Source organism: Nannospalax galili, unplaced genomic scaffold (assembly GCF_000622305.1).
Source record: "Nannospalax galili isolate Female #2095 unplaced genomic scaffold, S.galili_v1.0 scaffold330, whole genome shotgun sequence".
NCBI lineage: Eukaryota > Metazoa > Chordata > Mammalia > Rodentia > Spalacidae > Nannospalax > Nannospalax galili.
In genome coordinates, this window is record NW_008329640.1 from 2,115,856 (window position 1) to 2,131,465 (window position 15,610).

At 48.4% G+C, this 15,610-nt stretch overlaps 1 protein-coding gene across 13 annotated transcripts in view; it reads right to left on the reverse strand.

Moving 5' to 3' along the window:
* Positions 1 to 15,610, reverse strand: part of Adck1 (aarF domain containing kinase 1) — a 130,973-nt gene that overhangs the window by 21,307 nt on the left and 94,056 nt on the right. For 12 of the 13 annotated variants that reach the window (XR_003850627.1, XR_003850623.1, XR_003850624.1 and 9 more), the window contains one exon: positions 8,573 to 8,689. The exons of the other annotated variant lie outside the window; for it this stretch is intronic. Coding sequence is in view for 2 of the 12 variants with exons in the window: in XM_029566922.1 (XP_029422782.1) it covers positions 8,573 to 8,689 (117 nt within the window). In the remaining 10 variants the exon portion in view is untranslated. The remainder of the gene's footprint in view (positions 1 to 8,572; positions 8,690 to 15,610) is intronic. 13 annotated transcript variants of the gene reach the window in all.

Below are 15,610 nucleotides of genomic sequence, written 5' to 3' on the forward strand. Positions count from 1 at the left end.
AATCAGCACCAAATTAAATGATCAAGAATGACCCCTCTAGGTCATGCATGGTGGCTCAGACCTGTATTTAGCACTCAGAAGCCTGAGACAGCAGGGTTACAAGTTCAAGGCCAGCCTGGGTCACAGAGCAAGACACTGTCTCGAAAAGAAAAAAGGAATAACCCTACTTTAGAACAACAGCTAGCATCCTTACTAATACTCATCCTTACTAATACTCTACTCCTTAGCAATACCCTTCTAGATGACTCATGCCTACTTCTAAGACCTTGAACCAGCTGCTTATATGACTGGCTTCAGGATAACAGAAATATTAACCCTCAAGGGTGGCTACAGAGGTGAATGAGCATGTCAGGCTTGGAACCTGGTAAGCTCTCCTGGATGGCCCTGTGGTAGTCGTCTCTTGTTCCTAGAAACAGGCCTAGAAGGTAGACAGGTGAGGTGTCATTGCACCTTTTTAGAGATCAAGATGCTAAAGGCACCATGCTACAACACCAGCACTGACTTGCCTCAGGTGAAACACTGGGACTCTGTCCATTCTCATTAGGATCAGGACTTTGACCCAGTCAAGTTCTGACTCATGTTGACATGGCAGAGGTCTCAGGGCCACTGTCTTCTGTTTCCTAGGGAGATGGGGCTCGGCAAAGCTAGACCCTAGTGAGCCCCAGGCCCCCACCTCTAGGCCACCAAGAACCCCTTTTGTTAGGCTCCTGGGAGCTCCCTGGAGCCATGCTTCAAAAGGCCATATCTGACAAACCGATTCCATTTATTAAGTAATCATTCATTTTTATTTGTCAAGGATGCATATAATAAGGTCCAATCAGGGATCCAGATCAGCCCAAGATAAGCAGTGCAGTCAGACTGAGCTGACGGAATTCTAGCTGAAACTTGGAGAACTGACATTTCATTTAGTCTGGGCAAACCTGTCACAGGGAGATGTATGATTTCCCTTAAGCTTTCTGAAATATTGCTAATCACTCTGGACCCCTTATTACTACACTGAAAGATGGTCCCCAGGGACATAAGGACCAGAATGGGGGAGCTCCTATCCCTGAGGACTAGTCCTGTATGGAGCAGGTTAAGGATGCTGCCAACTACTGCCACAGACACACAAATGGAGTCAACAGAGTACACACACGCACGCACGCACGCACGCACGCACGCACGCACACACCTCCAATGATCTGCTGTTGTTGATTCAACACCTCCAATCAACTGCTACTTGGAAGTCTTCCTACTTGGGAACCACTCTCAATGCTCAGTTCAACAGGATGTCACCGGGACCGACAGGTACAAAAGGCAGAGCAGGAGTAGGAGCCAGCTGATGCCAGCAGCTCAGCACTGGGCCTGTATCTTGGTGCTGCTGCTGTGGGCTCGGATGGTCTGAGGGAAAAAAACACCCCACTCGTCAGTCTCCATTAGCAGTTAAGTGGGACTAACACTATCTGCTCAGCTTCCTTACTGGACAACCTCTAGACTCAAGGTCAAGTGCATCACCCAGGCTTTACTCAGTTTTAGAGACACAGATGTCATTGCTTTGGTTTTTAGTGTTATGTATTATTTTAGTTCTAAGAAAAATACATGCTGTGACCAAAGTGTCACAGTATAACTGTCAATGCTAAAAGCACAGCTCACACACACAGAAAGAATGAATAGGTATCAAAAGTTGTTTAACTCATTGGTAAGGAACAGGTAAGATGGTAACCCTGGTTCCAGAAAACTATAAGAAACTAGAATTCCTGGATGAAATTTAAAGGAGTTACTGTCCTATGGGTATTTTTTTTTTAAAGCAACCCTTAAGGTTATCTTTTCTACTGGGCAGAATTATTTGCATTTCAACTGGATAAGAGCTACAAGTTGATGTATGACTTCAGTCTGAGCCCTTAATTAATTGTCCATAACAAAAATCAAACAAAAAGTACATTTCCCTAGATATTAAAAAAATAGTACAGGGGGGTAGGGGAGGGGGTTGGGGAAGGTGCTGTTGAAGGATGCCCAAGAACAACTTTGAAAGAGCACGCCGAACTCTCATGGCCCTATTTCTAAGCTCTGGATGAATTTTCTTATATGTGGGGACCTAAAAGCCCCACCTTGCATAGGTCAGAAAGGAAGTTACTGGGGGCACGGCCTGGCTTGCTTTGAAAGTCTGAAGAATACTTCCGCACTGCTGAGGAGTGCATGATCAGCGCGTGACCATCCTTTCAGGGGGGAGGGGGCAGTTCCAGGTGCCTTTATAAGCTTTGGAACACTTGCAATAAATGAGTCCCAGCTTCACTAGGCTCCCCGTTGTGTCTGAGTGTCCCCGGGTAATGGGAGCAGCGTGGGCTGGCAAACGGCATGCTTACTCATCCCCAATCCTCACCTCGCCAGGGGTCACTGGTTCGAACCTCTGGCACTTATACCCTGTAAAACTGGGTTGAACAGCCTCCAAGGGAATCAGTCTATCCAAAGGGCAGCCTCCTATTCACACAGGCACTGTGGTCCTGGAAAAGTAAAGGCTGTCCCTGGGCTAGGAACATCTCATGAGCAAGGTGGAGATCTCCGAGTCCCTCTCCTACCACTTCCATATTACTCTGGCTACAGGTCCTGCTGAGGAACCAACCACTATGTATGTCCCTGAGGCTGTCCTTGTCCTATAATGATGGCATCCGCATGAAGGCAGGGAACAGCACCTTTTTAGAGTGCCCACCATGTGGCAAGCCTTGCCCCAGCCACTCAGCTATTCTCTGCAGGAAACGGCTAAAGGAAGGGAGACACAAAGGCATAAAGAAGCCTGATCACAAATTTAGTAATCAGTGACATTATCAGTCAGGTGACCTGACTCCAGAGAACAGCCACACAAAGGTCTGACCACCAGCCTCTATGCTCCAGAGGAGCACTTCCTGGAGCTCACTTCTGTGTCCAGTAAGGTGTCTAGAGAAAAGGGCCTCTATAGGCCCTCGATGGCTTCCCCAATCCAGGCTGCTAACCAATGGCACAGGAAAGTGCCATTTACCAAAAGCCACCAATTATTCCTTGTAAAAAGAAACGTGCTACTCATAAATGATTTTACTAATTACTCAGCACCTTTATTCTCTAACAGTAGGGAAAAGGGAAAAAAACAGGACTTTATAAAAAGGCTGAGCAAAGAATTAATTTAGTAAATAATATTTAAATCAAGGAGTTATTTTTGGACTTTTCTCAAGGCTTGAATTGGCAGAAAGTACTTTAATTATTCCATAATTGTGTGAATTAATTCATTCCCACCCCCAAGGAAAAGTCTATGTATGTTCCTGGGTGGGGGCGTATGTGAAGCAAGGCCAAGGTCTGTGAGAGGAACCAGTGTCTGCCAGGTTCTCCACACAGACCAGGCTCCCACCTGGGACATCGTGATCACCCTCTTCCTGTCCCCGGGAACCCGCACTGGGAATAGAGAAACTGTGACCCACTCCAGCTGCCCAGTACCAAGGCCAGTATATTCCTGACACAGCATGATCCTGGATGAAATCCCTGAGCACTCAGGTGCTGGGACCTCCTCAGCTACATTCAATGCTAAGAGAGACAGTGAGGACAAAAGCAGAGGTGCCAGCAGGTCACAGGAAACTGGAGTGGCCCTGAAGACAGCACTTCCCAGCACCTGGAAAGCCTTCTGTTATGATTTAAATCTGAAATGTCCCCCCACATGCTCATGCTTGGACCATCTGAGTACCCACCTTGGAGTGCCATTTGGACGGCTACGGAGCCTCTACGAACTGGGGTCTGGTTGGTGGTATTACATCATCACAGAGGGGCTTTTGAAGGTGCTATCTGCCCCCTGGTTCTGCCAATGGTCACTGCTTTCTGGTCTCTGGCTATGTGAAGACCCATCTCACACTCCCACCTCCATGGACAGAGGCATTCCAAACACCATGCCTTGTGATGGATTCAACCTTTTTGAAACCATGAGCCAAAATAAAAATTTCCCTCCTCAAGTTGATTCTGTCAGATATCATAGCTATGAGACAAGCAACAGAGCTTTCGAGCTAAGCCTTAACAAGCTTAACCCAAGAGGCCCACATCTACAGAGCCCAAGAAAACCTCCTCAGATCTCGGGCACACCAAGTCCAGAGGAGGCAGGAGTGGGTTCCAGGGACCACTGCCATCAGAAGACACATGAGAGGGAGGAACCACTGTTGACTCCTCTCCAGAGTGACAAGTCACTCCAAAGAGTCCGAATCCTTCCACTGTGCCTGGGTCAATGTGAAAATTCAGGCAAAGGTTCTTCCCTCCCTATTTCCCCTGTTCTTTGGCAAATACTGTCCTGGTGGCACCACAGAGAGCACAGGGCTAGAGTTCCAGTGTCAGTCTTCATGCACTGAGCATGAGCACTGAGCACATGGGCTCAGTGCTGCACCGAGGGCACGATGCTTCAACTGTCAAAGATTCCTCTGGTCACCCTTGGTATACTGCACACAAAAGGAATCCAGGTTTCCCCATAGTGCCATAGCTGGCAAACAGCAGAGCCAGTACTGGACTCCAGAGAGAGTGACTCCAGAGGAGCCCTGTGCTCCTCTGCTATGAGGAAATAAATCCCCAGGAACTATCCTGGGCTCCTCTAACTAACCCATGAGGGTCCAAGAGTGATGGGGGTCGGAGATGGCAGAAAATGTCTTCCTTCTAGTGAGTTTAGGTATCAGGTCTTTATGCATCTTCAGGTACAAGCTGGCCACAAGGGTCAGGAGGTTGGAACACTGCCGAGCTAAAGCAGAAAAATCCTGTTCCATCCACATCTTGCCCCATCACTCCCTGGATCCAGTCAATCTTCATAGACAGATAATGTCTGCCCACCAGGCCTCCCACATCTGTCCCTGCTGCCCTGCACTACCAACCCCGTCACCTTTCTCCTGGCTAATTTCATGCCAATTAAGCTGGGTCTTGGCCCAGGCAGGGTCTTCAACACACACTCCTTGAAATCCAATTAACCTTCGATAAAGTTCCTGCAATCAATAGTCCTTTTGTGGCTGGAAGAAGCCCCATCTGCCTGTAGAAGGCAACGCCCACATGACCTTTGCTTTTAATAAGATCAATGACAACTGCTGTCGCCAGTTCTTAAAGTGACTGGCAAATATGATCCCTGGATGTATCTGCTGCGAGGCTCGGGGACATACGCAGAGGAGCCCTGGTGAGCTGCTGTCTCCTGAAAGGTGAAGAGAACTGGACAGGGCACCCATGTTGCAGGTCTGAAATGGCAGGTAAGTTCTGATGGCTCATCCTTCATGCTGGGGTGAGGTCCTCTGCTGCAATGAGTGTCTGACCTGCTCAGAGTCCACAATCCTTCCCACCCCAGATTCTCATGTGTACCTTGGGGTGGTGCCCAGGAATTTGCATAACTAAATAGACTCCCCTAATGATTCTGAAATACATGGATCCTGAGCTGGCTAGCACTGGCAAAGCCTCAGAATCACTGGTCTATAAAATATTCAAGTAGAAAGAACCCTTAATTAGAGGTCAGCTGGTCCAACACCTCCACTAAGAGAACTGAGGACCAGAAGGGGGACATACTTGCCTAAGGTCACTTGGCAAGTCACAGCAGGGCTAAAGCCTGCCTCCTAATTTGGTGTTTCTCCACCTGAGTCCATCAAGAACTAGCCATTTAGTCTGGTCTTCAGGTCCTCACAAGCTGGACTCCTGTAGGATAAGTCAGTGTCTTCAAAGTGGAGTGGGGCTGGCGCAGAGGACACAGGGCTGGGTGTCACTTGGAGAAGTGTCATAGAGTCACATTTTAGTCACCACAATGTCATTAACTGCCCTTCCCTCAGAGTTTGGAGTAAGAGTTCTGCCCTTTGCCACTCCTATCTGCCTCCTGCCCTTCCATCCTGAGGAATGCTTGCTGCCAGAAGAGTGCCCCTGGGACTGGTTGGCCAAGTTCATTGGTCTTCAGAATCTCAGGACCATGTAAAGCCTCCAGGACTATGGTGGTATTCATCCTCAGCACACACTACAGGTTCCCAGGTTGGCAAGAGATGTGACAGGTTCATTTCAGCAGAGTAAAGCCTGCCACTACTCTGTTCCCATAGCACATGGCCCACAGCACTACCAGAGGCTTCTGCGGAAGATATTTAATTTCATGATCTCAGAATACCCAAGAGCTAAACCGGGCAAGCCAGGGCACACTTGTGTGTGATCCCAGCACTCAGCAGGCTGAGGCAGAAAGAGTCTGAAATCAACCATAGGCAGAGGATTAAGAAATTACGACAGAGAGGTACAGCATGGTACACCTCTAGATCAGTGGACAGAACCGGTTCCAGAACACATCTGCTTAATGATGAGCATGCCAGCTCTTGAGCTGTGTGACAGTTCAGTGAGGGACAACAGGGGACCACAATAACAGAAATCAGAGCAGCAGTGGCCTCATGGAGAAAGGAGGATGAGAGAGTGTGCTGGGGCTAGACAGTCTGTAGCTCTATCTGGAGGGTGACTGCATGGTGTAACTACTTGGAAATTTACGGAGCATGAAGTTGAGATCTGTGGTTTTATGTAAGTTTTCCTCACTCCAGAGTCTCAAGTTCTTCATTGGCAAATGGACACCCTCATTCTGGAGTCGACAGTGTGGAGAGGACTGGGTATGGAGTCACAGTCAGGAACTGGTCATGTTTAAAGGAGGTCAAGGTAGAAACAACAGGGTCCAGCTACAACAATAATGAAAACAATGGTGACCTGGTCACTATCAGGTTGTGCACGCATGTGCACACACACAGAGACAAAGCTAGCATTGTGTGCATGGCACTACTTGTGAGTTAACTCCCAGAGCCCTCACATTGTCACTTAGAGGTCAGCACTGAAAAATGTTCCTGTGAAATAAACAAGGGGTCACATTCAAATAGCACCCAGGGTGCTAGCCTAAGCCTCTCTGGCTCCCTGGGATAGTACTGATGTGGCCATCATCTGAGTGGCTCCAGGTTCCACCAGAGCCCCATATGAATCTCTGGGAAAGAGCTGAAGAGGGGGTGGAGCAAGGACTTTTCAGCCACACAGACCTGGGTTCTAATCCTGGTTCTGTGATGCTGAGCCTCAGCCTCCTTTACAAGTGAGGTCATTAGATACTTTACACGATATCTATAAGGAATAGAGATGGTATGTGTCACATGCTTGGCACATATTAGTTATTCATAATACTGTTCTTATTCCCAACTGTTTCTGCTATAAAGATGGTCCATGATGCATGGTCACAGAAAGTAACCAATACTCTTTCATCACCTGCCCTTGAACACCAATCCAAGAGGTGATGCACCCTTATTTAATTCTTGGCTAATTGGGATGTTCATTAAGGTCTGTCTGCCCAGATGCTGGCTTTTCCTGCAGTTTTATAAGAAAGGTGACAGCAGGCTCAGAGGCCCACTCTGCCCTCTGCAATCCAGGTGCCTCAAGCAAAAGCCACAATGTATGAGCGTTTTCTGTGTTCACACTTGCCATGGAAAATCAGAGCCACATTGATGAAATACCTTTACAGCCTTAGCTTGCCGGAGCCAAAGAGATGAATGGATTTGGGTGGGCTGCTGGGCTAGAAGGAGATGCCAGTAACCCAGCAGAGTGAAACTGTTGGGTCTCCTGATTAGCAGGCAGAGGCCCTGTTTCCTTTTAGGAAGACTCCAGACATGACCTTGCAGCTGGGCCCAGCCATTCCCCACCATAGCCAGACTGGGTAAGCCACCCAGGTACCGTTCCTACAACATATCCTAGGAACCAAAAGCAAAGCAAGGGGAACAGTCGTGAGTTCCCAGTGTGAGCTAGCAGACTGGCCCAGCTAGGCCTCCTGCTGCCACCTCCCTGGCTACTATGTGGCCATCACACTAGCGACTACAGGCTCTACTGTAGCCCCACATGGATCTCTGGGAGGGAGATGGAGAAGGAAGAGGAGACAGGACTTTTCAGTTGTGCAGACCCGAGTTCTAATCTTGGTTCTGCAATGGTGGTTGTGTGATACTGGATAAGTATCCGGTATCCTAAATCCTGCTGAGGATTTAGTGGGTGTCTGACTCCACCCAACACCTCAACACATAAGGGACCATACCAAAGATGGATGTGGGTAAAAAAGCCCAGTTCTCTTCCTTCCTGGGGGCTTTGTGGTGAGCAAGAAGCAGAAGGTGGGGTACAGACCCTGGTCCACTGGAGTTTCCCTGAGACTGAGGGAACAGGGGGTAAAGATGAAGCCCCAGCCTCTCCCTTGCTCTGTGAAGCTGATACAGATTGCTGCACCAGTCCTCTTGTGAGTACTGCAGTGGTGACCCAAGAGGGCAGAGCTGGAGAAGAGGAACAGGCCCCACAGAGGCAGAGGGACAAATCCAACTCTGCTTAGATGCATGGGCTCAGCTGGAATGAGAAGAGAAGCCGGCAGCAACCACATCCTCAGGAGAAGCAGCAGAGAGGGATTTGCTTGTCCCTGTCCCTACTGTAGGCCCACAGCTGGACAGGGTCGCCTGGGAGGACTCTTCCACTGGCTGCATAATTCTTTTAAAGGCAGTGGGCCAGGCCTCAATGTCTCACCCAGACCCCAGGCCTAGCCAGGCAGCCCCAACAATACTCCACCCCTCTGCCCCCAGCACCAATCCCACCTCACCTCGTTGACATTGATCCTGTTCCTCTCCATGTAGGCCCTGTCGTTGACCTGCCCACCCTCCACAAACTCCATGAGGAGCACCCTCTTAGTGGACAGCTCCCAGTAGATCCGGGGAACCTGGAGAAGGAAAAGGTGGGTCACATCATCAAGGGAGACTGTGGTCAGAGTGAGGTCCCTAGTGAAGCACAGGGAGCCAGACACCAACAGATGCTGCTTCACAGATGGAGCTACAGCCAGGGAGGAAAGGCTGAGCTGACTACTAGACAGATTGCCTAGACTAGGTGGCTCTTACAACAGAGCTTCATCACAAGTGCTTCATGGAGGTGGAAGTGGCTTCTCCATACCCCCCCAACCATTTCCCCAACTCTCCTACCCTCCAACCCCCCACACTCCACCCCACCCACCCCTGCTTCATCTTACTGCAAGCCAGACACCAAATCTGAAACAAGTATCTGGGAGCAAAATGCTTCCTATCTCCCCAGGAGCTGCTACTGTTTAATGTTTAATTTGAAATGTCCACCACAAGTTCTTATCTTAAGGCCTGGTCTCCAGCTGGTGGCACTATTTTGGAAGGTTGTGGAACCTTTAGGAGGCAGGGCCTGGCTGGTGAAAGAAGGCCAACAGAGGTAGGCCTTTGATACAGGAGCCCAGCCCCTGTATCTGGGAGTGCTCTGTTTTCTGGCCCCCTATGACAGAAGGAGCCTCCAGCATACCCTCCCCAGCCATGAACTCTACTATGACTTCACTGACACGTGGGCCAAAACTTTCTGAAGCCATAAAACATGAGAAATCCTTCCTTCCTTAAGTTGTTCCTGTCGATACTGTGGTCACAATGCTGCACAGGTAACTAACAGGTGTTAAGAGATATTTCCTGCTCCCTCTCCACCACCAGGTACTTTCATGGTCCTAATCCTACTATATGTTTTGGCACCAGAGAAATAGATGCATTGAAGGAATAGGTAAATTTGAACCAGACGATAAGTTCTGCTTTTATACCAGTCTCCTACCAGCCTCTTATGGCAGACAATGCGGGATCTTTTTGTTTGGGTTTGTTGGTTTGGGGGCTTGTTTTCTTTGAGACAGGGAGACTGGTCTGAAACACATTATATAGATCAGGATCTGCTTGCCTCTGCCTTCGGAGTGCTGGGGTTAAAGATATGTACCACTATGACTGACTTGTTTTGGTTTTTTTGAGAAAAAGTCTCACAATGTACCATGCCTAGCTTGGTTTTGTTAGGGGGTTATTTTTGAGTGTGTGTGTGTGTGTGTGTGTGTGTTCTTTTTTTTTTTGAGACAAAGTCTCACTATTTAGCCCTGGAACTCAGGGTTAGCCTGGAACTCACTATGTAGACCAGGCTAGCCTCAAAAATCAGAGTTCTGCCCGCCTCTGCCTCCCAGGTGCTGAGATTAAAGGTGTGCACCACCACACCTAGCTACAACCCTGGATCTTAACCCAACATCTATTCCCCATCTTTCTCTTTTCCACCTACAAGAAACATAAACTCTAATCCTGTCTGCCCCACAGTAGGTGTTTATGTGATGCAGTTCTAGTCCATCAAGCATAAGTGGGCGTTTGTTAGGGGATTCAGGGAAGGATGTCTATATGAAACCAATACTCTTTCTCTTCTGCCTTGAAAGTGAATGTGATTCTTGGACCTGCAATAGCCATCTTGCAACCATGAGGGAAAAAAAATCTCAGAAAATCAGAGATACCAGCCCTGATACTGTCAAAGGACAGTTTTAACACCAGCAGGCAACTGCTGCAAGCCTTCTTGCTATGTAAAAAGAATAAATAATTTTTAAGACAATGTTGAATGTGCTTTCAGTTATCTGCAAACAAATTTTATAATAACTGACATATTTCAATTCCTGTGACTCTGAAAATACCTAAGAGCAGAAGGAAATAGACTTCCCCAGGAACAGCAAGGGGTTAGAGGGCATCAAGGGCCACTGTGATACCACACCAGCAGGAGACACCATCAGTACCACCACAACCAGGATGCTTTCAGCAGGCTGATTCCCCCCAATTTTTTAATAAAAGTGCTATTGAATTTTTACAAGTTTAATTCAATCTATTTTAATCATATTTAGACCTCCTCCCCTATCTGCACCCCTCTTATACACCTACACCTGTTTTCATGTACTCTTCCCTATGTATTAAGGCCTACTGAGCCAAGTTTGTGTCCCCAAATGTCCCTTGGTGTGTATCCATCCACTAGAGACTGGTTAACCTATCTAGTGTCACACCCTTAAAGAAAACCAATTCACCCTCTTCCAGTAGTCATCAGGTGCCAATAGTTTCTCAGCTAAGGTTGGGGCTTTTTATCCACTTACTCACTTCTATGCTGGGATTTTAACTGGTATGAGCTTACAAGAATAAAAACCAAGAGCCACTAATTCAAGTGTTTTGAAGACTAAGTTCTGCCCTCACCCACCCCCAAGACTCATCCAGCAATAAGACAGTAGCCCTCGAGTCCAGTGACCTACTTCTGTTCTTCTGAGAAAGGTGCATCATCAAACATCCTCTTACCTCCTCATGCCTCAGTCTCCTTTGCTGGCAAGGAGCACTGTCACTGCCCACCTTGGGAAAGGGCCCTGCAGGAGTTAGGGCTACCCACAAGTGAAGTCCTGTAATGAGACCTCCCTATACTGAGCTGTTAGCTTAGCCACTGCCCTAAGTTTCTGCCATTTAAAATCTGGGCCAATCAAGAAATCTGTGCCTCTCTACAGCTTGGAAAGTAAGATTTAGACTCACTTGTCATCTTTCCAAATTGAGTGCATGTTTGTTGTCGTTCTTGGTCTCCAAGGGAAAGGTATGTTACTTTGGGGCTAAGTTCCTCCCTTGGTTTAGAAACCTGAGCTTGCCATGAGCCCTGGGGCTTGGCAGACAGAAAGTCAGGCCCAGCAGGGCCTGCTGGGCTACTTGCAGGACAGCCAAGAGTGTGCCAAGGGTGGAGCAAGAGCCCAAGGCTGCAGGCTCTCTGGGCTGCAGGGGCAGGAGTGAGCTGAAGCCTCCCTCGCATAGCTTCACTCGCTCTAATGTGACCATTCCAGTCTGATTATCATGTGCCCTTTGCCCCAGCTACTCGGAGCAGAGATGACAGGAGCATCAGCCCTGGGAAATGGACATTTGTCCCAGGAACCCAGGAAGGACTAAGTGTGGATAACACATGGAAATAGCCACAAAAACTGCAAAACACCAAACTATATAACTTGTCCCTCTAGTGTCATACACTAGAAGGGTAGAAGGGTTTAGGTGTGTAAAGTTCACTCACTAGACAGCTGTCTCCCTACTACCCCTCCACTTCCTCCATCTAGGAAGGGAAATGTGGGAAAGGAGACTGGCAAAAGGCAGTAAGAAAGCAGGCCTCTGAGAGGCTCCCTGCCAGGTGCTCACTGACCTCAGCAGGGTTACACCTGACCTACGGGACCCTGGTCCATGGCCTGTGTCATACAGAACAGTTCAGCAGAAGCCCACTGGTAGGCTCCACCTGTTCTCACACTGAAGCTATCCCAAGAAGCCAAGCCCAAGAAGCAGGCTATGAAAAGTTCTCCCCAAGACCTTGGGTAGCAATAGATTCATGGCCAGACCTAACCTTGGGCTTCTTCTTTGTCCCTGTGCTGTGGCTCATCTGGACCTCAGCTATCCTCCAGGGTGTGGTTGTCCTACAGTCAGAGAGTGACCAAGAGGAACACAGACCAGAGGGCAGACTGCCCAGCCCTGGTTCCTACTTGCTGTATGCCTGTGGATACATACTTAGCCTCTCTGAGTGTCAGTGTGCCCCCAGTAAGATGATACTAATACTTATAGAGGAAGCCATACTCCACTTTCCATCAGCAGGAGCAAAGAATAGGTGCTCCTCAGAGGACCAGATGCTGAGACCTGCTGGGTGAACACCAGCTCCTCTCTGACAGCCACGCGGTGACTCATGGGGGTCTTGATCCATTTCAGAGCTGAGTCAAGGCAGTAGACTTACGCATACTCACGCATCTCCATGATGCAGAAGCTTACTAACAAGTATTAGAAAGGCAGTTTGATGTGAAGGCTCTGAGCCATGGTTGCTTCCACCCCAAGCCTGCTTCTGACTCTTACTGGTGCACTCTATAACCCCAGGCTAATGACTTAATCATTCGGGACTTCTGCTTCCCCAATGATGACATGAGGTTTAAAATGACTTGTCCTTTGTGGGGCTATTAGAAGGATTACAGAGTGAGTGCATGTGAAGCACTTTTAGAAGTGTCTAATACATAAAAAGTTAACTATTAGCATACAGTTGTTCATCTTTGAGAGTCTAGTAAGCTATGGCACTTCTCCATCCCTCAGGGTATGTCCACAGCTGCTGCAGTGTCCCAGGTTCCTGATTCTCACACAAGGAAACTGAGTGACACTTCCTGAGGCAGGTCTCTCCCATCCCCGCTCCACCCACAGGTGCACCCTTCTCCCATCCAGTCCCAAACCCGTGCTTAGAAGGCTTCTCCCTTCCTGCCTGTCCACAGCCATCCCCCAGGTTAGTCACAGACCCCACTGTTTGGTCCAGCCATGCTCTGATGAATGACAGGTCCACAAATACCTTGGTCCTGACCCTTTGGCTTGGCAGCCCTTCACTTCCCTCCAGCTAACTCCTTATTTACATTCAGCACCAGTTTGAGGCCCAGAGATTTACTGCACAGAGCTGAGGTTATTAAAACCCCCATAAGCACTGGAAGAGGCCTCACACACTGAGAGGTAAACTCTTTGCTGAGGCTTAATTACTCACAGATGTTGTGATGGGGCGCCAGTGTGCAAGCGTAATCTATCTCCAATTTTAAGAGCTGAGCTGGGTTCATAGCACAAAATTCACTTCCTGCTTATGGTGTGTTTAGGCAAAATTAATTACTCAGGAGCCTCCATTCCACCATTGTCATAGGAATGGTGTGCGAGTTCTGGCAGCCGTGGGTCAGATCGGTATGTTAATTATTTACCCATTTGGCATTCTTGTTTCAAAAATTTGTGTTATTATTATTATTACATGTCTTGGTCTGGCAGTTGCTAGGTGGCCCCAGCCAGGGGATGATTCTGCTGTTTCCATGGAAACAGTGGAGGAGATGGTTGGGTCTGTCTGGCTCAGCACTCTAGCACCAAAGGGTACTTCTGCAAGGTAAAAGGTGGCAGAAACTCTGAGATGAGCATGAGAGTCAGAAAGCCTTGGCTGGAACTGGAGCTCTACTCAAGACACAGCTGTGCAATGGGGTAGTGCCGAAAGGGGCATCATCATGGCATTGTGCACACTGTTGTTGTAAGTGCCTGGCACACAAAAAAAGTCACTGAACACTGCAGTCTGCTCTGTACAGTCAGCACGTTTGAGAAGCCCTCTGAGTTCTCTGTCCTAGGTGGATTAAGTACTTCCTCATGGGAAACCACCAAAACACAGATGTGTTTATTGTGTGTAAAGCACTCTGTACAACAGCAACACATGTGTCTGTTTGCTCCCCATTAAGTGAGACATTTTCCAGGGCAGAGACCAACCTCCAATGCCTAACACAGCAAAGGCCTAGGAAACATAAATACAGGATAAAGGAAGCGGAGAATGGGACATGCAAGTGGACACACGTTTGAGGCCCTGAAGCTTTATGCTAAGAAGCCCTTGTTACCATGCAGCAGAGAGCCCAGTTTTCACTGACCTGGTAGTCAAGGGTGGGGTGGAGCTACCACATCCAGTCTGTACCTCTGGGTGCACAGCAGAGTCTACACATTCATGACAGGGGACAACAAGAGCCAGCCTGAGACAGACCTGACCCCCAACACACTCAAAGCTAAACATCTGTGTTTTGGCTTCCCACGAGGAAGTACTTAATCCACCTAGGACAGAGAGCTCAGGGGGCTTCTCAAAAGTGCTGACTGTACAGAGCAGACTGCAGTGTCTGGACATGCTGACCTCATTTAGCGTGTCCAGACACTGCATGTGATGTCAGCTATCCTTGTGGCCTGAGCTTGTGAATTCTCAGGTTCATACACACACACATCTCCTATATGTGTTTCTGTGCTACAGAAACCTAATCACTTCCTCTATTTCTCACAACATCTTCAGAAGCCACATCATCATGTCACCTTTCCCAGGCAAAGACAACCTCAGAACTAGCACAGCAAAGGGTTCTAGATTTCTGTGACACTCTCTGCAGGGAGGCAAATGGGCTGGTGTGCTGGATAGCTTTAGTTGACAACTTGACATACCTGGGTAGAGGGAGTCTCAACTGGGGAATTGCCTCCATTGGACTGACCTGTGGTCATGTCTGGGGGGCAGTTTCTTGATTATTGAGTGATGTGGGAGGGTCCAGCACACTGTAAGTGGTGCCACCCCTGTGCAGTTGGTCCTGTGTTGTATAAGAAAGCAGAATCCCAGCACTTGGGAGACAGAGGCAGGCGGATCTCTGTGAGTTCGAGGCCAGCCTGGTCTCCATAGCGCATCTAGGCCAGCTAGGGCTACAGGGAGACTGTCTCAAACAGACCAAAAAGAAAAGAAAAGAGAAAAGAAAAGAAAAGAAAAGAAAAGAAAAGAAAAGAAAAGAAAAGAAAAGAAAAGAAAAGAAAAGAAAGCAGGTTGAGCAGGGACCAGGGGACCAAGCCAGTAAACAGTATTCCTCCATGGCCTGTGCTCCAGCTCCTACCTCCAGGTTCCTTCCCTGAGTTCTTACCTTGGGCTCCCTGATGAACTGTGACTTGGGAGATGTGAGCCAAATAAACCATTTCTTCCCCATGCTGGTATTGGTCAGTGTTTTTTCACAGCAATCGAAGGCAGACTAAAACAGGCTAGTTTCTTTCAGAGTTGAAAGGCAAGCTCTCTGCACAAACCCAGGAAGGCTCTCCATCCCCCAAGTCATGGCAAGGCAGGAACTTCCCTATCCCCAGTAAATGAGCACAAACCCCCACATAGGACAAAGCATGTTGGAAGAACAGTGATGCTGGCCTACATCTTGCTCATTCCAACTCTGTGTCCTGAGGAACATGGTCCTCAAAACCAGCTCCCACATCCCCTCTTCAGCAGACCCTTCTGTGATGGA